At 38.6% G+C, this 25,644-nt stretch overlaps 1 protein-coding gene across 1 annotated transcript in view; it reads right to left on the reverse strand.

Annotated features, from left to right (window-relative positions):
* Window positions 1-3,179: 3,179 nt before the first annotated feature.
* The window catches only part of LOC122747552 (solute carrier family 15 member 2-like), a 96,282-nt gene continuing 73,817 nt past the window's right edge, over window positions 3,180-25,644 (reverse strand). The window contains exons 17-23 of the mRNA XM_043993503.1: window positions 17,599-17,763; window positions 12,690-12,736; window positions 7,690-7,800; window positions 7,382-7,478; window positions 5,917-6,063; window positions 5,522-5,626; window positions 3,180-3,341 (exon numbers count right to left, since the gene is read on the reverse strand). Coding sequence (XP_043849438.1) covers window positions 3,180-3,341; window positions 5,522-5,626; window positions 5,917-6,063; window positions 7,382-7,478; window positions 7,690-7,800; window positions 12,690-12,736; window positions 17,599-17,763 — 834 coding nt within the window. The remainder of the gene's footprint in view (window positions 3,342-5,521; window positions 5,627-5,916; window positions 6,064-7,381; window positions 7,479-7,689; window positions 7,801-12,689; window positions 12,737-17,598; window positions 17,764-25,644) is intronic.

The raw sequence follows: 25,644 nt of genomic DNA on the forward strand, positions 1-25,644 counted from the left end.
AGGTCCAACAAAATTATTAGCATTCTAACCTCTCTATATCCTATTTGTCAGAAATCTGTCTTCATTCAGCTACCTAGTCCTTCTCCCCCGCTGTCCCTATCTCCATCCCTGACTAAGTTCATTTCCTTCAAATAACAACTTGGAAATACCTTATAGACTGTTAGACTGTGTCCTCATTCACCCTCAGGCCTGGAGACTCAATGATGGCTTTGCCTATGACTATTCCTTGAGGAAACTGTCCCTGGTGACTCCTGAAATGTAGGCACCTCCACACTGAAGCCAATCAAATCTAGAATTAGAAAGGCTTTCTACTGCTTATTTTATCCAGCCTTCTTTACTCTTATCAGGGATAGCTCAGCTTTTCTCTAGCTTAAAAAAAAAAAAAGAAAAAGAAAAAGAATATTTACTATGTGTGCTACTCTACTAAACACCGTGGGACCCTGAAAGAAGCATAAGTCTCTCCTCCCCGGTAGTTTACAGTCTTCCTGAAATAACCAATACATAAGAAGCAATTGAATAATAATACACCAAATGACAAGATAAACAACATAGGTAGAAAGTGTTATGGATGGTCAGGAAGAAGAAAGAACAAGGGAAAAGACTTCCTTGAATAAGTATGGCTTGAATGAGGGCCTGAAGTATGTGTATAATGTGAAGAACATCATGACACTCATTATGTAATGCTCTACCCCCACCCCCAATGGAGAAGTTTCAATGGAGGTGTGAGGAGGTGGTCATCTTAGGAAGAGGAATGTCATGATGTGTAAATGAGCACAGTGATTGAAGTGGGGTATGAAGGAGACTGGTCTGGTCTTTGGTAGGAGGAAAGGCAAAGTGGTTATGTTAGAGTGTATTTTGAAATAAATTTTAGTCAGTTAACAAGCACTTTTTATTTTTTTTATGTTTGAGAGGCAGTCTGGGTTAAGTGACTTGCCCAGGGTCATACAACTACTAAGTGTCTGAGGTCAGTTTTGAACTCAGAACCTCCTGACTCCAAGGCCGGTGCTAGTGAGCAAGCATTTTTTAAGAGCTTAAGATGTGCCAGGCACTATGTTGATTAGGTAGAGTGGTGTCCAATTCTTCAGCATCTTAAATACTAAGATGATTTTAAGACTGGAAATAATGGGCAGTGGGAAATTATTATAGATGAGCAGGAGATTGACAAGATGTTTTAGGAAAATTAGTCTGAAATGTGTGTGATTAATTGCAATGGTGAGGGGCTAGGAGCAGGAGAACCATGTAGGATACTGTTGGAATGAATACAGTGGCTCCAGAAAAATATGGTCAAATGAAAAGGCCGCTGGGCCAAGAGTCAGAAAAACTGGTCTCCAGGCCCATTTTTACCACTGACCAGCATGATGATCTCAGGTAAGTAATTTATTACCTCAGTTATTTAGTGCCACAGTGCACATATCCATCGAGTGGCAATAGCTGTCTGCCCTGGCTAAGTCAGTTCACATCTCCCTCCATTCCCCAGTCCCCTAAATATGCAACCATCACCATCTAAAACCTCTGAGCTAGATTTCATTTCTCCCTCTTCTGCAACCCCCTGTCATCTAGTCTGCCAAGTTTTCTCAATTATTCCCTAGTAATCTCTCTGGAATTTGTTCTGTCCTATTCCCATTCCTACAATGACCAATCTACTACAGGCAGGTTCACATGACCACATGCTCAGACCCTACTACTACCAATAGTATCCTACATGGTTCCTAGTCTGATTTTTTTAATGGACCCTAGAAACGGAGTCCCTGAAGAATCAACAAGGAACGTATAAGTCCAGAACACTCCAAAGTGAGCATTCATAGGTACCCCCAAAAGGAACGTCAATGCTTGCACACTCATTTCCCCAGAATTGGAAGACTGACTCCCAGCCATTGATGCATCTCTGTAAGTTCAGCCCTGTCACTGGCTTCCACCTATATCCCACCTCTTCCAAGAAGACTTTTCTGGCTCTTTCAACTCACACTGATCATTCCTTTCTCTGAATTCCTAATGCACCCACAGTCAGTCCTTACATGGTTCTTTAAATCAGCATTTCTGAAACTATGTTTTGTGGAACTTTGGTGTTGAGTCTTGAATTCCAAGGAGGTTTTCATTTAGCCTTCCTTTTAGAAAAAGTCACATTCAAGAGTTGGAGTTTAGGGAGAAAAGTACCATGTTATATATAATAATTTTACTCTAAATTGTACCTTTCTTTTAAATTTTTCATGCAAATGCTAGAATTTAGTGATTCATTGATACTTATTTTAATAATTTTTTTAAAAGCCTAATTGGTTGGTATGAATGATTCTCTGTTCTTTGTTTTACAACTTCATGCTTCGACAAGCCAGGCCAAATGATTCACCTAGCCATAACCAGCTAGCATTATTCATATGGTAAAAGCTATCCAAACTAAAGGCATAATGTTTCAGAAGAGACTCTTTGCTATTTACAAAGGCAGCTTTGCCAACCCAAATCCAGAAAGTGATGGCAAAGGTCACACACTCATTGTGAATGCCTCACTAGATTTTAAGCTCTCAAAGGGCAAGCATTCATTCTGTCCCAGTCTGTATTCCCCAAAGGGCCCACCACAACAACTTTAGGCACATAGTGTTTGCTGCTTACCTGCTTATAGTAACACTAGGTCTGAAGTTTTCTGGGACTGTTCCCTTGAACAACAACCCCTCAGCCACAGGCTCAACTAGTATTAAAATGCAGCAAGGGCCAGATCCACATGAAAGTGTCCCCACTTAACTGTTTGAGTCCCTTACCTCCCCCACCCCACAACCCCCCAAATCTCCAAAGCCAGTCACAAACCCATTAATGGGCACTTTATTGTGTTCTTCATGTTCCTTTGGACAGCAAAGCAGTCATTATCTGCCCAAAATTCAGCCCTATATTGTACTTATTGTACAAACTAGAAGACTAAGTCACAGAGTGGCCAGGGCCTTGACCAGAGTTGCACAATGAGATGAAGACAAGTCCAGCTGACTCCTCAGATTTGTTTGAGTGCTCACTTCTGGAAACCCTGGGGTTCATCCCTCTATGGGAGCTGATTCCCTCTCATGCCATTGGCAGAGGGAAGGCTGTGCCAAGACTTCAACTGAAGGGAGATAGTTTCCATCTAGGAATGTCATATGGGACTGACAGAATAAGGGATCAAGTCCGGAGAACAGGAAAAAAAAAAGGTCCAGGGGGTATCAGAGCTGCTGGGTCACAAGGAGATCCCCAGATTCTACTTCAGGAAATTCCTTCTGGTTTTTCTTCTTTCCCTGATTTGTAGGAATGTAGTAGTGGCCCATAATGGAGAAGATGAAGCAGACGACAAACAGGAGGCCAGAAAATAAGATGAATTCGATCCACTGAGAAAAGAAAAGGACAAAAATCGGTTAGAGAGCACAGCTGTAGGCATTGTGGTGAGGTGCAAGGGAGAAATGATTAAGGAAAATGTGGAGAGCGCAGGAACAAGCCAATTCCCCTCTGGGCTCCACAGGAACCCAAGTAGAGGGTTAGGAAAAGAATGATTCCAATAACCCCAACCTGGGGATCACAGAGAAGATTCAATGAGAATGGTTTTCATAGCTGTACAAAATAGTGATCCGCAATCTTCTCTTTCTTTTCTATGTATGTGGAAATGCCTATTTTATTTCATGCTTGTTAAGTTAGAAATAAAAGTGAATAAGAATTTTTTTTTAAAGAATGATTCTCAAAGTGGTAACTGAAAAGACTAGTTCTACCAGCTCATTTCTGTGACAGAAAACACCTGTCTGAAAAAGAGATCGGCTCTTCTCCATCAACAGGGTTTGTGCCTTCCTGCTCTATTGTACCGTCATATAGGGCAATTCTCAGAAGCCAGGTTGTTTCTCCATCCCTGCCTCAATTTCTTTATGAGTAAAAATTTGTCCTTTTCTCTGACAGGGATGTTGGGAAGATGAAAGTTCTATGAAGTCTTAGAAAGAGGCCCCTGTGATATTAGTTGCTTTTATTAGGTTTCAAATAAGAGGAGATGGGGTTAAAATCAATTTGGAAGCACATAATTTAAAGATGGGACAGCTAGGTGATGCGTGGAGTAAGGAAGACTCATTTTTGTGCCTTCAACTCCGGCCTCAGACATTTCCTAGCTGTGTGATCCTGGGCAAGGCACTTAACCCTGTTTGCTTCAGTTTCCTCATCTGGAAAAGGGGCTGGAGAAGGAAATGGAAAACCGCTCCAGTATCTTTGCCAATAAAAGCCCAAATGGGATCAAGAAGAGTTTCTCATCTTTGATAGGGAAGAGGTATGGAGGAAAAGCTGTAGAAATAACTTTAATGGAAGTTTTTAAGATCAGGGAGATTCTTGTCTGCGCCTAGAGAAGGAAAATCCACTCTAGATCCATGGGAATGGAAAAGTTGGGCCCTTGTGGTTGTTGGATTCTGTCTTTCTATTCTATCACAATGACATCTAAAGCTACCACACCAATGTTCCCATTTTTTGCCCTTAGGGAGCAGATAGCTTATCTAGATTCCTGTAGTGATGGGTAGAAGAAGAAGTCTGAGAACCCCAGAGTTCTAACTACTCTAAATACATTTCCAGCCTTCTATTTCATGGCCATTCTAACTTGACAGAACAGTTGCAGTTACAGGGAATGCTTCAATCCCCATCTTCCCTCCCCATGGAACAAAATGTGAGATGATGCCCATGACCCGTTAACATACCCTTCAACGCAAATACCTCCTTCTTCAGCTTTGTCCCAAACTCAAATCATGTGCATAAATACGTGTATTATACACATGTTGTACACACATTTATATACAAGCGTGCACATACATATATATATGTATATGTTTATATACATATTTATGAACTTGACCACCATCTATTTTATACTCAGGTTTGGAGAATGTCTAGAGCAACAGTAGGACATCTATCTAGACACACATGAAAACATGGCATAGTGAGAAGCAAAACAGTGTAAGTGGAAAGAGTGTGGGATTTGGAGTCAGAAGACCTGAATTAGAATCCTGGTTCTGTCAGTCATGAACTGTGTGACCTTAGATAAGTCATTTGTATAATTTACCCCTTTGTTCCTGTTTCGTCATTGGTAAAATTAAGATACATGTACCACCTACCTTGCAGGGTTATTATGAGAATAAGTGAAGGTAAAACAAGATGTTGAACTCCAGAGTGTGGACTCTCAGTCTTTTGCTCATGCTACACATGACTTCTATTTGTGTAACCACTCACAGAGGGAAGGCCTAACTGATCTCCATTTCACGAGAAGGATTTCCTTCCTCTCAGTTGCCACACCAGTTCCCTTCTAGCCACTGTGAGTGCTGGCAATACAATGCTATCCCCTATTAGCATCCTGATGCCCACCTCACACATCTCATTTAGGCAAAGTCATCTGACAATGATGAACCCACGGAAGACCACACACTACTAGGGATAGATTTCTGTGTACAATCATATGTAGCAGAATATAAAACCTTCTGAGGCTTAAGCATTAGAGAACAATAATATAATTTTAACTATAACACCCATGACCCAGAACTTGGAACTTTACCTGTATCAGAAAAACAGACTTCGCCACAATGAGCACAATAAAGTTTCCTATGGAGACCGTCAGCAGCCGAGCTGCCTGCAGCACCGACTTCATGCTGGGAGGAGCCTGGAAAGAACACAAGGAAATGGAGTGAACAAGGAAGCTGCAGGGCTCATGGGTTCTCTGTCTCAACAAGACCGCATAAATGTCTGCCTTGATGCAGTTTTGGCCTCATACCTGGTGAGCTCTCCCCAGAGCCAGACTCTATAAACTGAATTAAGGTATCTCTGCACACAGGGCTGTCTTTCTATGCAGGGTCACAGGTAAGAGAAGGGAGACTTGTCTCAAAGTCACCGACTCTGAACTCCCAGTCTGTTCTACTCAATCCCCATGAATCAGCTGCTAGAAACACTTACCTCAGTGTAAGTGAATTCAAAGCTGGTAACAGAGAACATGACCTCCCCAGCAGTGATGAGCACATACTGCGGCATCTGCCACAAGATCGACACCTTGTTGGCTGGAATGTTCTTGGTTTTCCAGGCCCAGGGGCCTTTTCCAGACTTCTGCAAAAGAGGAAGAAGAGGAGACCCATCAATGAACTATTCCAATTAACACACATCTATCTGGCAACAAGGGACAGTGCTTTGCTATAGCTTTGTAGAGGAGACAATTTTTAATTCATCAGGTATCTTCTTCTCCAAGGTCACGGTGTTGATGAACCAGATAGAGGAAGCACTTAGTCATACTAGAAAATATAAAAGCTACTAAAATTTGTGTTTTTATTTAATTAAATTAGTGTAAGTTTTTGTGTGTGTTCAATATGGGCAAGACAACAATTTGGTATGGATAGAGGAAAATTAATTACCAGATCTATTCCAACTTTCTATTTGTTGTCTTGTAAAGTGATGCTCCCAGGTAACGTGTCAGAGCTGGGGTTCAAACTCAAGTATATCTGGATCCAAATCCAATTGCTCTTCCCACTATCCCTGGTGCCTCTCCAAATATATCAAATGAAGGTAATTTGTTAAAGGGACCATGTTGCAGGATTGCTAACCCTAGACCTATTCCTGTTTTTCTGGTCATGGTGAGGTTGTTGTTCAGTTGTTTTCAGTCATGCTCAACTCTTTGTGACCCCATTCGGAGTTTTCTTAGCAAAGATAGTGGAGTGTTTTGCATTTCCTTCTCCAGCTCATTTTACCGATGAGGAAATGAAGCAAACAAGTTAAGTGACTTGCTCAGGGTCACACAGCTACTAAGTGTCTAAGGCTAGATTTGAAATCAGAAAGATAAGTCTTCTTTACTGCAGGCTCAGCTGCCCCATGGTGAAAAGCTTAGATTTATTATTATTTTTTTTAAAGATGTACCACCTCAACCTCTTTTTCCTTAGATTTTCTGATGGAATTTAAAAGTTGGAAGGGATCTCAGAGGTGATCTAGTCCAATGCTTCTTCTGTAGATAAGGAAACATGTCCAGAGATCAGAGACAGTATTAGCCCTAGGTCTCACAAGTAGAAAGCAGCAGAGACAATATTTAAAGCCAGGTCCTCTGACTCCAAATCTAATGTTCTTTCTGCTGTACCATATTGCCTTGCTGAGTCGCAGGGAAGCACAATGGGGAATCCTCCCCTCCTCCTACCTCACCAGATAAAAAGAGAACAAATTCACAAATACACCACGGGGACTGATTATTGTCCCACTTTTTTTGATCCTCTATTATCTCTTGGGTTTGGGGGTAGGGCAGGAAAGCTGTGTGAACATGTCTAGTTGTGCATCCCGCATTCAGCCTTAGCTGCCTGGCATCCTTTTACCAACTATGAGTCAACGACCAATGATAATGTCTTCAACGTCCAGTTCTTTTGTTACTGGGGAGATGGCAGCTCACCTTAACAATGAAGACTGTATATGCTGCACCAAAGTCAAGCAGACCCAGGTCTAGGTAGAATTCCTCATCATATGTCCTGCATGGCACATAACGGTATCTAAGGGGTGGAGCGAAGGGGGAAACATAGGATTAGACAAGCCTTACTCCAGGGAAAAAAGAGATTATGTATCCACATTGTTATCGGATTGGTGTTGAACAGAACTGGCAACTGCCTAGAAAACTTGGAGTGGGCCATACATTGTAACCTGTGAAGCACTATATAGACATCCCGCCACTCAGATAAATACCTGTGAGGTTAAGGTACTTACTCTCCCCTTTCCAAAGTCCTATAAGAAGAGATACTATAGTTTTCACCGACATTGAGGATGCCACCTTTGCCCAGGGAGATATTCACTTCTTTGTCCAAAGTGTTAACAAACCTGTGAATGGGGAGAGGAGCACCCAGTTATGGCATCATACAGACTCTCAGTAATGTAGAAGTAGAATTTGCAATCATCTAGGAGCCTACCAGGTTCTCTAAGTGATGCCAGAGTAATCTCACTTAGATTCTTTTTAAAGGAGGGAAATAAGCACGGATTGAGCGCCTACTGTGTGCCAGGCACTGCATGAAACGATTTATAAATATTACTTCCTTTGATCTTCACAACAACCCTGGGAGGTAGGTGCTATTAGTATCCCCATTTTGCATTTATGGAAACTGAGGCAGAGATCAAGCGACTTGCCCAGAGTCACACAGCTACTAAATGTCTCAGGCTGTATTTGAACTGAGGTCTTCCCGACTCCAGGTCTAGTGCTCTATCCACTGTGCTGTCTAGCTACCTAGTGCAAAGCTAATATGTTGGTTAGCAGATTTGAGATCCAAAGAGATCAATAGGTTGGAAATACAGAATAGACTAAATCTAACAAGATGAATTTAAATAAGGATAAATGTAACTGAACTGTGCACTTAGGTTTTAAAAAATCAGCTGCAAGGCATAGGATGAAATGTGTGATTTCATGTGGAAAAAGAACTTAAGACGTTTTGTGGATTATGAGCTCAATATGAATGAACAGTGTGATGTGTTTGCAGATAAAGCTACAGCAATGTTGGGTTGTCCCAGCAGAATTATAATGAGTGAGTATGGAAGGTGACATCACCCTGTGCTTTGTGCTGATCAGAACTCTTCTTCAGGAGTTCTATACACCACAGTTTAGAAGGAACAATCACAAGCCGGAGTGTGTCCAGAGGAAGACAACAAAGATGCCGAGGACATGCGAAACCATGTCACTGAGAACTGGTCACAGGGATTGCTAATATTTAGCATGGGAAAGAGAAACTATACTTAGGTGATGACACATGTCTTCAAAGTGTGGAACCACCATAATGTGGAGGAGCTGGAGGTCTCTGCCCTCTGCTCCCTCAAAGGGTATCAGTGACTCCCTTATCACTAAGTCCAGAGGCCTTTTTCTCAGTCCCTCATTCCCCTTCATCTCTCTTTTTTTTTTTATGGGGCAATGGGGTTAAGTGACTTGCCCAGGGTCACACAGCCAGCCCTTCATCTCTTTTGAAGCATTTGGCTCTACTGATCAGTGCCTCCTTCCTGCATATACTCTCTTTCCTTAGTTTCAATATATTGCATTATCCTGATTCTCCTCTTACTTTGCTCACCTCTATTTCTTTGACTTCTTTGCTGGTCCCTCTTCTTAATGTTGCTTGTCTGCCATGTTCTGGCGTAGGTCCTCTTCTCTCTCTGCACTGTATTGTTGATCTCACTCATTCAAACAACTACAACTACTATCCCCGTACAGCTAAACTTCTCCTTTCCTAAATTTCAGGTCTGCATCTCAGATGAACTTTAAGACATACTTACCTTGATGTCTCATTGAAGCCTCAAACCCAACATGTCCAAAAATAAATGTTACCTCTGAAACCTGCTCTCCATTCATCATCCCTATCAGTGGCACCACTATTCACATAACCACTCATGCTTGACTAGAAGGCAGTGTAGTGGATAGAGCCCTGGCCAACGGAATGAGAAAGACCTGAGTTCAAATCCTGCCTCAGTTACTTACTAGCTATGTGACCCTGGACAAGTCACTTAACATCTGTCTACTTCAGTTTCCTTAACTGTAAAATGAGGATAGCAATAGCACCTATTCCCCAGGCTTGTTGTGAGGATTGAGGAGGTAATATTTGTAAAGGGCTTAGGACAGTGCCTGGCACAAAGTAGGTGCTCAGTCGACTCTTTTTTCCTTCCTTGATGTTATCTGTAGTACATTCTTCTTCATACCCCTGCCCCTGTCTTCAATTCCATACAAATTTTTTTAACTCCTGTGATTTCTGCTTCTGAAATGTCTTTCATATTTGTCTACCTTCTCTATTCTCCCAACCACACTTTTAGGTGTTGCCCTCATTACCATGTAAATGAAGTGTAACAATAGCCTCCCAACAAATTTTCCTGCTTCTAATTATTTTGGGGGGGGGGGGGGGGCCAATGAAGGTTAAGTAACTTGACCAGGGTCATACAGATAGTAAGTGTCAAGTGTCTGAGGCTGGATTTGAGCTCAGGTCCTCCTGAATCCAGGGTCAGTGCTTCATCCACTGTGCCACCTAGCTGCCCCCCTCCCCCCCGCTTCTAATATCATCAGCTTCATACTATTGCTAGATTAATCTTTCTCAAGTGTGGATCTGATCATGTCCCTTCTCTGCTCCGATCCCTTCAATGGCTCCCCATTTTCATTTAAGGCCCTCCACAGTCTGTTTGCATTCAGTCTTCCTAGTCGTATAACTTCTCTTCTCTCTGACAGACGCTATGTACCAATAAGACGGGAGGACACGTAATTCCCCTTCCATACCACCCTTCCATGAAGATTTTCACAACTCTCAACCCATGCCAGCCTCATTAGACCTTACACAGCACATTCTTTGTGTGTCTTTTAGTTGATAGTCATAAATTATTTTGAATTATTTTATTGAGGCATTATCATATTCCCTTAATAGATTGTGAGATCCATAAAGACCTGGACCATATTTTATTTTAGATAGATTCATATATATACTCACACACATACATACAAATATATACTGTATCTACACAGAACACACATATATATGTAGGTTAATTATACCTACATATAAACTCTGACCAGCCTAGCACAGTATTTTACACACAGTTGTTGTTGTGTGTATAAAGATATGTGTGTAATATACATATACATGTATCATACATATGTACATGTAACAGAACACTATGCTAGAACAACATTCTGTATATTGGTGTGTGTATATGTGGAGATGTATGTGTGTCTTATATACATGTAACACATACACATGAAACAGGTAAAAGATGAAATTACTGATGAAACAAAGGTTCAAGCCTCTGAACATCTCAATTTATCAAGCAATGCATGACAACTGCATAGCAAATCGGGACCACACCTTCTCAGCCTAGGACTAGAGCCCCAATACAGGGGGAGACAGATTTTTCTGCATTAAAAACAATCAAACAAGGCCAATTAATTAAAAGTAAACAATTAACCAGGATACAAAATTAGGTAATCTGATTTCTAATTTCTAAATTTCTAATAAGATTAGGGATTTTCCAAGTTGGGTAGGAGGAAGCAAACAAATGCAATTCCCTTCATATACACATATGTATGTATACATAAACATACATACATGCATATGATAATATATACACACATATGTAACAGAACACTATGCTAGGCAGGTCAGATTTTTGTGTGCTTACATATATACACATGCATATATGCACACACCTGCACATATATAGGCACATACATACACACACACATACACACATATAAAGTCTACCCTGCATAGAACAGAGTTTCACACATAGTTGTTCAACAAATGTTTGTTGGGATTATAGTTGGTGCAACACTCTGACTTCAGAGATCCCAAATAGGATTGCAGGATCTTCGATTTACATTTTTAAGACCACAAAGCCATCTAGTCCAACCTCCTCATCTTAGAGAAAGCTGAGGCCTTGAGAAGTAAAATGCTTTTTGTCACACAGGTAGCAACCAAGGCAGAATTTGAGATGATTCCAGAGCTGTTTCTGCTGCACCACACTGACTCTCTCAGGGCAATGAGTGGAACTTAGAAGGAAGATTTCAGTTTGACATAAGAAAAAAATTCCAAATAGCCCTTTCTAAATGAAAAATGAGTTAGTAAATTTACTTTTGCTAGAACTGTTTAAACAAAGACCGGATTATCACTTGGTGGAGATGTTGTAGGAAAGATTCAAACCTTGGGTACATGTTGCACTCGATGACCTCTGAAGTCCTTTTCAATTCTTGGACTCTATGATGCTGACCAAGGCCCTTGATGTACCTCTCCAGGATACTTACCAATTGCTCTTCCTTTTTAATGAGAAATAGACAAACTAAGGAAGGAGGAATTTAGGCAGCAGGGCCCAGGGGCCTCCAGGATGGGGAAGCCGATTACTCCAGGATTGGGCTCTGTCATGACCTTTCCAGGACATTTCATGGAGAAAGGTAAGGAGTCCTGGGTTCAAATTCCACCACAAACGCTTCCTACAAATAAGTCACTTAAGAACCATTCAGAGTCTTAGTTTCTTTATCTCTAATGTGAGGGTGCAGCTAGGTGGTTCAGTGGATAGAGTGCCAAGCCTGTGGTCAGGAAGACCTGAGTTCAAATCCAGCCTCAGACACTTATTAGCTGTGTGATCCTGGGCAAGTCACTTAACCTGGTTTGCCTCAGTTTCCTCTTCTGTAAAATAAGTTGGAGAAGGAAATGGCAAACTATTCCAGTATCTCTGCCAAGAAAACACTAAATGGGGTCATGAAGAGTTGGACACAACTGAAACGATTGAACATTAACAAAAAAGTGAAGGTAATAATACTCATACCACACACTTCACAGGGTTTTTATAAGTAAAGTATTTTAGAGACATAGTGTGGTTTAGCAGAAAACAACAATGGATTAAGCACACGAAGACCTGCAATCAAATCTCTGCTCTGCTCCTTATTGTCTATGGGATTTTTGGTAAATCAGTTGAACTTTTGGGGCCTTAGTTTCCTCACCTTCAAAACAAGGTGGCTGAACTATATGACCTCTAACTTCTCTTCCAATTCTACCTCCTGTGATCTTAAAGCACCCTGCCTTTTAGTTCTTCCCTTCCTGCCTTTCCATTTCCCAGGGAAATCCCTACTGATTCTCACCCTGCAGATACTTCAGAGGCAACCACCCCTGCTTAGGATAGAACCCTGCAGCTTATCCACCTGTGCCCTTCAGAACAGAATCAGAACATGCCCCTAGGCACTAGAATTCCATTACACATACCTCACGGCTGCCATGCCATTGGCTGGTTTGGTTCCCATGTCTTTCATCTATAATAAATAAAACAAAATAAATTTACTTAGTTGAATATGATCTTCAAACTGTGCTGGGGTGAGGAATTTTAAAAAAATAGTTTAGTAAAACTAATCAAAATATAAGGAAAAGCTTAATATAGGCAGAGGTCCACACCTGTATGTAGCAAAGCAGTGTTTTGCAAAGAAATCTGGAGCAGGGTGCCTTATAATAAAACATACTATAATAGAACCCCATAATAAGAGTTTAGGCAGGCAACTCTGTACTCAGAGTCCTGAAGCACTCCTTTAACCAAAAAATAAAAGTCCTTTCTTGTAACAAATAAAGTTAGTTAAGAAAAATACAAAACCCCACACGTTGGCCTCATCTGAAAATGAACATGTTATTTTGCACTTCTCCAACAAGAGGTGGGAAGCCTGATTCATCATCCATCTTCTGAAGTTTTGATTGATTGGTCATTGATCAATATTCTTAATTCTTTCAAAGTTGTTTTTCTTTACAATGTTATAGTAGTCAGTGTATAAATAAATTGTTCTTCTGGTTCTCTTCACTTTACTCTGCATCAGTTCATGCATGTCTTTTCAAGTTTCCTGTCCCTTTTCCAATATCCTGTGGCACAATAATATTCCATCCCAATTAATGGGGACCTACTTCTATTTCTGTTTTTGCCACAACAAGAAATGCTACTACCAACATTTTTGCACATCTAAGTTCTTGCCCTCTTTCTTTAATCTCTTTGAGGCATAAGCCTTGTACTATGCCAGTGCTGAAAGAAAGAGTACATACAGGTTAGTGAGTTCTTGGTTATAGTTTCAGATTTTTTTCCTGAATGGTCCAATTTATACTCCATGAATAGGACATTGTGGACCCTTTTTCCTAAAGCATCCTGCTCATCATTTCTTATAGCACAATAGTATTCCATCACAATCTCATCCCACAATTTGTTTAGTCATTCCCCAATCGATGGGCATCTCCTCAATTTCAAATTCAACTTTTTGTTTTTTATCTCTTTTTGGATACCGACCTAGTAGTGGTATTAACCAGGTCAAAGAGTATGCATGGTTTTATAGCCCTTTGGCCATAATTTGAAATTGCTCTACAGAATGTTTGGATCAGTTTACAACTTTGCCAAAAATGTATTAATGTCTCATTTCCCCCATATTCCCTACAACATTTGTCATTTTTCTCTGCTGTCCATCCAATCCAATAGGCATGAAGTAGTACTCCAGAATTGTTTTGACCTGCATCTCTCCAATCAATAGTGAGTTAGAACAGTTTTTTATATGGCTATGGGTAGCTTTGATTATTTCATCTGAAAACTTATTTTTTGATCATCTATCAATTGGGAAATGACCCTTATTTTAACAAATTTGACTGAATTCTCCATGTGTTTGAGAAATGAGGCCTGTCAGACAAACTTGCTTCAAGTTTTTTCACAGTTACTACTGCTAATTGTATTTCCTTCCATCCTATTCCCTCCCTATAACATTTACTCTATTTTCTATATTCTTTCACCGTGTCCCTCCTCAAAAGTGTTTTGCTTCTAACTGCCCTCTTCTGCAATCTGCCCTCCCTTCTATCACCCCCCACTTATCCCCTTCCCCTCCTACTTTCCTGTAGCTAAGGTATATATATTACTATACCCAATTGAGTATGTATGTTATTCCCTCTTTGAACCAATTCTGATGAGATTGAGGTTCACTCACTCCCCAGAGCCTCCCCTTTCTCCCCCTCCACTGTATAAGCTTTTTCTTGTTTCTTTTATGTGCAATACTTTACCCCATTCCACCTCTCCTTTTCTCTTTCTCCCAGTGCAATCCTCTCACTCCCTAATTATATTTTTAAAAGATATAATCCCTTCACTTTCAACTCACACCTGTGCCCTCTGTCTAAATATACTCCATCCACCCACCCTAACAATGAGAAAGTGTTTATGAGTTACAAGTATCATTTTCTCATGTAGGAATGTAAACAGTTTAACCTTTTAATATCCCTTATGATTTCTTTTTCCTGTTTACTTTTTTTATGCTTCTCTAGGGTCTTGTATTTGAAAGTCCAATTTTCTATTCAGCTCAGGTCTTTTCATCAAGAGTACCTGGAAGTTTTCTCTTTTGTTGAATTCTCATTTTCCCCCCTTTTTGTCTCTCTATTGCCAAGCTGTTGACTTTTTTCATGATTTTCTTGCATCACTCTCATTTCTCTTTCCATTTTTTCTTCTACCTCTCTTATTTTATTTTCAAAGTCCTTTTTGAGGCCTTCTGTGGCCTGAGATCAATTCATATTTTTCTTGGAAGCTTTGCATGTAGGAGCTTTGACTTTGTTATCTTCTTCAGAGGGTGTAATTTTATCTTCCTTGTCACCAAAAAAATGTCTAGTGTAAGCAGTTTTTTTCTATTTGCTCATCTTCCCAGCCTATTTCTTGACTTTTAACTCTTTGTTAAAGTGGGACACTGCTTCCAAGGTGGAGAGCGCACTGTCTCAAGCTTCAGAGAGTTTGAACAGCTGTTTTCAGAGATATTTCTAGGAATTTGTAAGTCCTTAGTTCTTTCAAGGAGGTATGATTTAATGAGAGGTATGTTTACCACTCTCCTGGTCTGTGCTCTGGTCTTCAAGCAACCATAGGGTTGCTTATCTGCCCTGGAACTATGAATAGAATCCTGCTCCACTGTGGCTGCAAGCTCTTGTGTGCTTGTGCTCTTCCCCTGCCTGGGACTGCCACCCAAGACTGTGACTGTCTTTGGGCTGAGTTGCAGAAGAAGGTGATGCTATAACTGATACAGAAGCTCCAGAGGCCTGATCCTGGTTTACTGGGGCTGGATGATCTCTAGATTACAAATTCTTACAAGTATTCTATCTATCTACCAAGTAATCATTTGCTTATAAAATTATTACCAAAAAATAGAATTAGGCAGTTAGATAGGGCAGTAGATAAAGCACTGTCTCTGGATTCAGAAGGACCTGAGTTCAAATCTGGCCTCAGACACTTGACAGTTACTAGCTGTGTGATCCTGGGCAAGTCAATTAACTCATTGCCCCACAAAAAACAAAGAAAAAAACCCAAAGAAAATAGAATTTGAAGCAATGCAAAAACTTAATGATGGGAAATAAAATATGTCCTCTTTAATCTCTAATATGATCACAAGAAATTATAAAAAATTATTTTATTTAATTTTAAAAGACCTATTACAAGGGCAGCTAGGTGGCACAGTGGATAAAGCACCAGCCCTGGATTCAGGAAGACCTGAGTTCAAATTCGGCCTCAGACTCTTGACACTTACTAGCTGTGTGACCCTGGGCAAGTCACTTAACCCTCATTTACCCACAAAAAAACCCCCCAAAATCAAATAAGCAAACAAACAAAAAAGATCTATTACACAAGTTAACTCTAAATTCTGTAATTTAGGATAAAATTTAAGATAAAAATTTTATTTCTTCTTTAAATTATACCACTGAAGCTAAAAATCTAAATTAAGTAACTTCTTTGTTAAATAACTGGAGATTATATTTGAGGTGACAAAAGAATAAGAATGTTAGCAAATAGTATGATATAAATCTTCTTAAAATCTCCACTTTTATACTCTATGATGACATCTGCAGATATATTTAACTAGGCAGTAATAGAAATAAAATATATTAATGCTTTATGGAATCACCAGGTTTTAAACTTGGAAAGGACCTTGGGTGACTTGCCCAAGGTCACAAAATCATTGACAGAATCCAGATTAGGATCCAAGTCTCATGACTTCCAGGGTATCTCCACTATAGCTCATTGACTGAGAATATACAGAGTAGGAAAGAGAAGGGAGGATTGATTGTTGTGAGAGAGGAGGTTCCTTCTACTGTACACTTCTTCCCACAAGGGACCAATATAACAACATATGTATGAGGTGTACTTGTTTTCTTTTCTTTCTTTCTTTCTTTTTTTTTTTAGTGAGGCAATTGGGGTTAAGTGACTTGCCCAGGGTCACACAGCAAGTAAATGTTAAGTATCTGAGGCCAGATTTGAACTCAGGTAGTCCTGACTCCAGGGCCGGTGCTCTATCCACCTCGCCACCTAGCTGCCCCTATGAGGTATACTTGTATAGGATCAAGTTTCTTTCTCACATCTATGTTAAATATATAAGACAGAAATAATAATGATGATTATAGATACAATTTATATAGGAGTAGATGCTATTGTTATTCCCATTTTGCATGTGAGTAAACTGAGGCAGATTGTGGTCAAGCAACTTGTTCATAGTCACATAGTAAGTGCTGAGGCTGAATTTGAACTCAGGTCTTCCCAACTCCAGTTCTGGTACTCTATTCACTGCACCACAAATGAAAACTAAAAATGTCATCAGTTTTGATGTCTCCAGAAATACTTCGCTATTGGGTATAAATCCAAAAGGCAATTGATGAGGTATCCTGGTTTTGTTTACCAAAAACTTTGAGAAATTCCCCAAGGAGCAGCAATCAATAGAATCTTTAGATGACCTATTTCAGAGAATTCTTCTTAAGACTTACTCTTGCTTTGCTGAGATAATCACTCATGGAACTACAAAGAAGGGTCAAATGTACAAAGTTTAATTGTCTAAGCAAATCAGGTTAACTGTCTGAATTACCAGATAACTGTCCAATCCTTTGATTCACTCTGTGTTTTACAGATTTGACCAATGCAACCTTGTTAAGAGGATATACACTATAGTTCATTGATTGATTCCATCAACAATAAATCAATGAATGTATGAATAAAACTTTCCAAGGTTTGAAAAGTCAACCCTCCCGAGAGGCACAATGTTTTTCAGCTGCCCCTGACAATGGATTAATACAACTGTCACCTCATATCTCTAGGACTTTGGTATGCCCATGAGGGCATACTGAATGTCTCAGCCCTTACCAGGATGCTAGAGACTCTGTTTCCATCTCCATGAATGACCAAGCTGTATCGGCTCTTCTCCTCCACCATATGCTCATTTCTGACAGATGAGCTACTGGACTGTAGCTGAAATTGGAAAAGTTGGCTCTCAGTGTTCAGAAGGAGTTTGGAATATCTTGGTGTTTGCTGTAGAGAAAGCAACCATAAGCTCATTAGGTCTTCTACTTTTATTCCCTCCTTGATATTATGTCAGTATGAAGGGATAGGGAGGTAGGGTGCAGAGATACATGGAGAAGGATGCTTAGAATTCACAAATGGCAAGGTAATTTGTGTAATCTCCTTTCCATAAATCCAGTCCTTTTGATCTCCAGAACCTCCCTTCCTCATTATCAGGACACCTTGAGGGCCCCAGCCAGAGCTGCTATAAAATAGGACTACCTCCCCGCTTCTCCACCCTGGTATGTCCCAGAGCTTTCCTTCGACCTTCCTAAAAATTCTTCCTTCCCCTTTTGGCCTTTTCATCAGACACTCCCTCTTAAGTTATATCCCTACTTTTACCAGTGGAAACCCAGAATCTTCAATCCACTCCCTCTTTCCCATTGCTGGTGGGGCACTCCTAGCTCTTCAGAGTAGATACCTCAATGCATCCTTAGCACTCTTAGGGGCTTGCCATCAGTCCTGTCACTGGACCCTTAGGACCTTCTGCCCCGTAGGGCTCTCCTATATGTATTGTCACACCCAATTAGAAGATGAGCTCCTTGAAGGCAGGGATCATCTTTTTCTATTCTTATTCCAAATGCTAAGTAGAGTACTTAGCACAAATTAAATGCTTAATAAAGGCTTTTTTTTTTCCATTCAGTCCTTAAAAGCTGAACACCGAGGCAGCTAGGTAGTGCAGGGGTTAGAGTGCTATACTTGGAGTCTGGAAGACCTGAATTACAATCCTGCTTCAGACACTTAACCTCTCTCAGCCTCAGTTTCTCCATCTGCAAAGTGAGGATAGTAATGGCATCTAACTCATAAGACTGTTGTGAGGACCAAAGGAAAAGAAAAAAATATCTATCTTTCTATCTACACACACATATATATTGATCTGAAAACCTTAAAACAATATGTAAATGATAGTCACTATTATATAAATTTATTTTTCTTTTTTGAGTTGTACATTCAGACTTTTAAATCCAAATCCTAAAAAGGAACCTTATGTTTTCTGGGGGAAAGTGTCCCCTTTTTAAATTCCAATTACAGGAAAATTTGATTTTATATCTACTCAAAATTGCCTTCATTGTTTCCATTTATACTTGGCTGCATGTTACATATCAATAAGCAGGCAATAGAAAAAAGAGACCTTCAAAGGGACTGAACTTTATTGCATTGAAACTACTCTGATAGAATTATGAAAGAGGCAGAGTCAAGACGGTAGGTTAGGGGTAGCCACCCAGCTGAACTCTCCCAACATTCCCTTTCAAACAATTTTGAAATAAGGCCTCAAATCAATTTTTCAAGTGGAAGAGCCAAGAAAAGATCAGGGTGAGACATTTTTCCTGTCTAAGAAAACTTAAAAGGTTAGCAGGAGAAGTTTGTGACATTGGGGTGAAATTCTCCCTGGAGTACACATATGCAGTAGTGGTCATAGCAGCAGCAGCAGCAGCAGCAGCAGCAGCAGTAGCAGCAGCAGCAGCTTTGGTAGCTCTCAGTGCAGAGACATGTATGGGGGTCAGATAACTAGTAACAAAGAGACTATGGGGATACTTAGCTGGCACTGATTGGCAATTCTGCTATACATACACAGTTCTGGGTCATAGTTCCAGGGTAGAGAGGAGCATTGGTGGTCAAATAGAAGGGAACAGGGAACTAGTTATAGTACCAAAGCAAAGAGGAGCACTAGCTCTAGGGAACCTGGTCCCTTCTTGAGTAAAGAACAGAGCACAGACCAGGTGAAGAGTGATTATACCTTTCCTAGGTTAATACCACTTGGGAAACACTGAAAACTTGCAAATTCCAGAACCAGCTCTGAGAACAGCAGCATAAAAAAAGTCTGAAGATTGGTGCAGTGCCTCCCTAGTCCCAGGTGAGCAAAGCCCAACTTTAACAAAGTCAAAAAATAGACTGGAAAAATGAGCAAACAGCAAAATAATAATAATAATAATAATAATAATTTTTTTACCATAAAAAGAGACTGTAGTGGCAAGGAAGACAAAGACATAAATTCAGAAGACAACAATGTGAAAACATATCTACAAATTAATCCTCAGAGAAAAATGCTAATTGGACCCAATAAAAATGTGAATTCCTAAAAGAGTTAAAGAAAGAGATGAATCATAGAGGGAAAACTGGGAAAAGACATGAGAGTGATACAAAAACATTATGAAAAGAGGATTTTAATTGGTTAAAAAAAAAAGATACAAAAGAAAATACTGAACACAGCCCCTTAAAAAACAGAATTGGCCAAATGGTAAAAGAGGCACAAAAATTCGCTGAAGAAATCCGTCCTTAAAAAACAGAATTGGCCATTTGAAAAAAAGAGGTACAAAAATCTTACTGAAGAAAATAATTCCTTAAAAATTGCAATTAGGCAAGTGGAAGCTTCATGTTTTTGACAAGACATAAGGAAATAATAAACAAAGTCAAAAGAATGAACAAATAGAAGAAAATGTGAAATATATCATCAGAAAAGCTACCAACCTGGAAAAAGGATTGTAGAGAGATAATTTAAGAATTATGAGACTACCTGAAAGCCATGATCATCAAGAGCCAAGACATCACATTTCAAGAAATTATCAAGGAAAAATGCCCTGATATCTTAGATCAACAGGATAAAATAGAAATTTAAAGGATCCACTGACCAGTTCCTGACAAAGATCTTCAAATGAAGACTCCCAGGAATATTATAGCCAAATTCCAGAGCTCCTAGGTCAAAGAGAAAATACTTCAAACAGCCAGAAACAATTAAAATATCATGGAGCCAGGGGCAGCTAGGTGGCGCAGTGGATAGAGCACCGGCCCTGGAATCAGGAGTACCTGAGTTCAAATCCAGCCTCAGACACTTAACACTTACTAGCTGTGTGACCCTGGGCAAGTCACTTAACCCCAATTGCCTCACTAAAAAAAAAAAAATATATATATATATATATATCAGGGAGCCACAGTCAGAATCACACACAATTTAGTGGCTCTTTCACATTAAAGGAGTGAAGGGCTTGGAATAAGATATTCTGCAGGGCAAAGGATCTAGGATTGCAACCAAGAATAACCTACCCAGTATAACAGAGTAAAATCCTCCCAGGATAAAAAAATGGACTTTCAAGCAGTCCTGATGAAAGAACCAAAGCTGCATAGAAAATTTGACATTCAAACAGAAGATTCAAGAGAAGAACAAAAAGGTAAACATAAAAGAGAAATCATAAGGGAATCAATGAGAATAAACTGTTTACCTTCCTACAAAGGAAGATCATCCTTGTAACTCCTAAGAATTTTGTAATTATTAGAATTATTGGAAGGAATATACATAAATAGAGGATCTGGGTGTGAATTGACTATGATATGATAAAATATTATTATCCTATAATAATCCTATAAAGGGTGTGAGAAAAAGGGATGCTCTGGGAAAAGGGAGAAGAGAGGTAGAATGGGGTAAATTATCTCACATAAAAGAAGTGTGAAAGGAAGAGCTTTTAAAGTGAAGGGGTGGGGGGGGAGAGTGGTGGACAATGCTTGGACTTTGCTCTCATTGAAATTTTTCAAAGAGGAAATAGCATACATACTCAGTTGAGTAGGGAGACAATAGAAGAAGGAAACTGATAGAAAGGATGGATTGGGAGAAGTGGTGGTTAGAAGCAAAAAGACTTTTGAGAAGAAACAGGGTGAAAGAGAAAGAAAAGGATAAATGGAGGGGGATAGGATGGAGGGAAATTCACAGTTAGTAATCATAAGCATGAATGTGAATGGGTTGTATTCATCCATAAAAAAGCAAGCAGATAGCAGAGTAGGTTAAAATCAGAATCCTATATACAAGGAATACACATGAAGCAGGGACATACACATAGAGGAAAAGGAAGGGAATAAACCTATTATGCTTCATAAAGATAAAATAAAAAAGCAGGGGTAGCAATCATGATCTCATACAAAGCAAAAGCAAAAATAGATCTAATTAAACAAGATAAACAGGAAAACATTTTGCTAAAAGGTACCATAGACAATGAAGTAATATCAATACTAAACATATAAGCACCAAAAGGTATATAGCATCCAAACTCTTAAAGGAAAGGTTAAATGAGTTACAGGAGAAAATATAGTAAAACTATACTAGTAGGGCACCTCAACTTTTCCCTCTCAGGACTAGATAAATCTAACCATAAAATAAACAAGAAAGAAGTTAATGAGATGAATGGAATGTCAGAAAAGTTAGATATGATAGACTTCTGGAGAAAACCGAATGGAAATAGAAAGTAATATACTTTCCCCCCCCTCAGCAATATACTGTTTACATATATGTATATATATATACACATATATACACACATATACATATATATACATACACACAAACATATACATATACACATACATGTGTGTATATGTATATATATACATATACATATACATATCAGGACAACTGGAGATGGCCCTGGGTGTTTAAGGCAATTGGGGTTGAGTGACTTCCCCAGGGTCACATGGCTAGTAAGAGTCTGAGGTGAGATTTGGACTCATGTCCTCCCAACTTCAGAGCCAATGCTCTATCAACTATGCCACCTAGTTGCCCCTTAGCAGTACATGGCACATACACAAAAACTGACCATGAATTAGGGCATAAAAACCTTACAACTAAATGAAGAAAAGCAGAAATATTAAATGCATTGTTTCCAGATCATAATGCAATAAAAATTATATTCAATAAAGAACTATGGAAACAGATTAAAAATTAATTGGAAACTAAATAACCTAATTCTAAAGAAGAGTGGGTCAAAAAATAAATCACAGAAACAATATATAATTTCATTAAAGAGAATGACAACCATGAGTCAACTTACCAAAATTTATGGGATGCAACAAAAACAGTAGTACTTAGGGGAAAGTTTATATCTCTAAACATTTACATCAATAAAATAAAGAAAGAGTAGATTGATGAATTGATCATGCAACTAAAAAAACCTAGAAAAAGAACAAACCCTCAATTAAACACTAAATTTGAAATTCTGGAACCAAAGGAAAGATTATTAAAATTGAAAGTAAGAAAACCATTGAACTAATAAATAAAACTAGGTGGTAGTTTTATGGAAAAACCAATAAAATAGATTAAACATTGGTTTTTGTTGTTTTTTGGCGTTGTTCAGTTATTGCAGTCATTTCCAACTCTTTGTGACCCCATTTGGGATTTCCTTTGCAGAGATACTGGAGTGGTTTGTCATTTTCTTCTCCAGCCTGTTTTACAGATGAGGAAACTGGGAGAAAAAGGATTAAGTGACTTGCCCAGGGTCACACAGAAAGTAAGTGTCTGAAATCAAATTTGAAGTAAAGAAAATGAGTGTTTTTGAATCCAGGCCCAGCACTCTATTCACTCACCACCTAACTTCCCCCAAACATCAGTTAATTGGATTTTTTTAAAAGAGGGAAAACCAAATTATCAGTATCAAAAATGAAGAGAGAATTTACCACCAATGAAGAGGAAATTAAAGCAATCATTAGGATCTATTTTATCCAATTGCATGCCAATAAATCTGACAATCTTAGTGAAATGTTTGAATATTTCCAAAAATATAAATTACTAAAATTAACAGAAGAGGAAATAAACTATTCAAATATCTCCTTCTTAGGGGAAAAAAACTGAACAAGCCATCAATAAGCTCCCTAAGAAAAACCCACTAGGATCAGATGGATTCATGAATGAATTCTACCAGACATTTAAAGAACAATTCATTCTATTACTATATAAACTATTTAGGAAAATAGGCAAAGAAGGAATCCTACTAAGTTTCTTTTATGACACAAAAATGGTGCCAATACCTCAACTAGGAAGAGCAAAAACAGAGAAAGAAAACTACACACCAATTTCCCTAATAAATATTAAAGTAAAAAAAATTAAATAAAATGCTAGAAAAGAGATTACAGCAATATATCACAAAGACTACACACTACGACCAGGTGAGATTTATACCAAGAATGCAGGGTTGGTTCAATATGAGGAAAACAATCAACATAACTGACCATATTAATAGCAAAAGCAACAAAAATCATACAATTATCTCAATAGATGCTGAAAAGGCTTTTGATGAAATACATCACTTATTCCTATTAAAAATAATAGAAAGCATAGGAATAAATGATGCTTTTCTTAAAATGATAAGTAGTATTTATCTAAAACCTTCAGCGAGCATCATCTATAATGGAGATAACCTAGAATCCTTTCTAGTAGGATCAGGGGTGAAGCAAGGATGCCCATTATCACAATTATTATTCAATATTGTTCTAGAAATGCTAAGTATCACAATAAGAGAAGAAAAAGAAATTGAAGGAATTAGAATAGGCAATGAGGAAACAAAACTATCAGTCTTTGAAAATGATATGATGGTATACTTAGAGAATCCTAGAGAACCAACTAAAAAACTAGTTGAAATAATTAACAACTTCAACAAAGTTGGATGATACAAAGTAAACCAACATAAATCATCAGCATTTTTCTATATTACCAAAAAAGTCCAACAGTAAGAGATAGAAAGAAAAACTCCATTTAAAATAATAGTAGAAAAATATAGACTACTTGGTAGTCTATATGCCAAGGCAAAGCCAGGATCTATATGAACACAATTACAAAACACTTTTTACACAAATAAAATCAGATTTAAATAATTGGATAAATATTAGGTATTCATGCATATACTGATTCAATATGATAAAATGACAATTCTACCTAAATTAATTTATTTATTCAGTGTCATACCAATAAAACTATAAAAAAATATTTTATAGAGCTAGAAAAATATAGCAACAAAATTCACCTGGAAGAACAAAAGGTCAAGAATATCAATGAAATCAATTTAAAAAATGTGAAAGAAGGTAGCCGAGCCATACCATATTTCAAACTGTATAAAAAAGTAGTAATCATCAAAATATTCTGATATTGGATAATAAATAGAGTGATAGATCAGTGGAATAGATTAGGTACACAATGCACAGTAGTAAATGACCATAGTTATATAGTATTTGATAAATGCAAAGATCCAAGGTTTTGAGACAAAACCTCACTATTTGATAAAAATTGCTGGGAAAACTTGAAAACTATGGCAGAAAGTAGGTATACACCAACATCTGATACTGTATACAAAGATAAGGTCAAAATGGGTAGATGATTTAGACATAAAGGGTGATACCATAAGCAAATTAGGAGAGCAAGGAATAGTTTACCTGTCAGATATATGGAGAAAGAAAGATTTTTTTTCATACTGGTATTTTATTTATTTCCAATTGCATGTAAAGATAGTTTTCGACATTCGTTTTTGTAAGATTTTGAGTTCCAAGCTTTTCTCCCCCCCCCCACTCCACAATATGGCAAGCCATCTGATAAAGATTACATATGTACAATCATGTTAGACATATTTCCACATTAGTCATGTTGTGAAAGAAGAATCAGAGCAAAAGGGGAAAAGCCATAAGGGAAAAAACCCAAACAACAAAAGTGGAAATTGTATGCTTTGATCTGCATTCAGACTCCATAGTTCTTTTTCTGGATGTGGAGAGCATTTTCCATCATGAGTCTTTTGGAACTGTCTTGAATCATTGTATTTCTGAGAAGAGCTAAGTATTTCACAGTTGATCATCACACAATGTTACTGTTACCATGTACAATGTTCTCCTGGTTTTGCTCACTTCATTCAGCATCAGTTCATGTAAGTCTTTCCAGGTTTTTCTGAAATTTGTCTGCTCATCATTTCTTATAGAACAATATTATTCCATTACATTCCTATACCACAGCTTGTTCAGCCATTCCCCAATTGATGGGCATCCCCTTAATTTCCACTTCTTTGCCACCACAAAGAGCTGCTATAAATATTTTTATACATGTGCATCCTT

This window comes from Dromiciops gliroides, chromosome 3 (genome assembly GCF_019393635.1).
Source record: "Dromiciops gliroides isolate mDroGli1 chromosome 3, mDroGli1.pri, whole genome shotgun sequence".
Classification (NCBI taxonomy): Eukaryota; Metazoa; Chordata; class Mammalia; order Microbiotheria; family Microbiotheriidae; genus Dromiciops; species Dromiciops gliroides.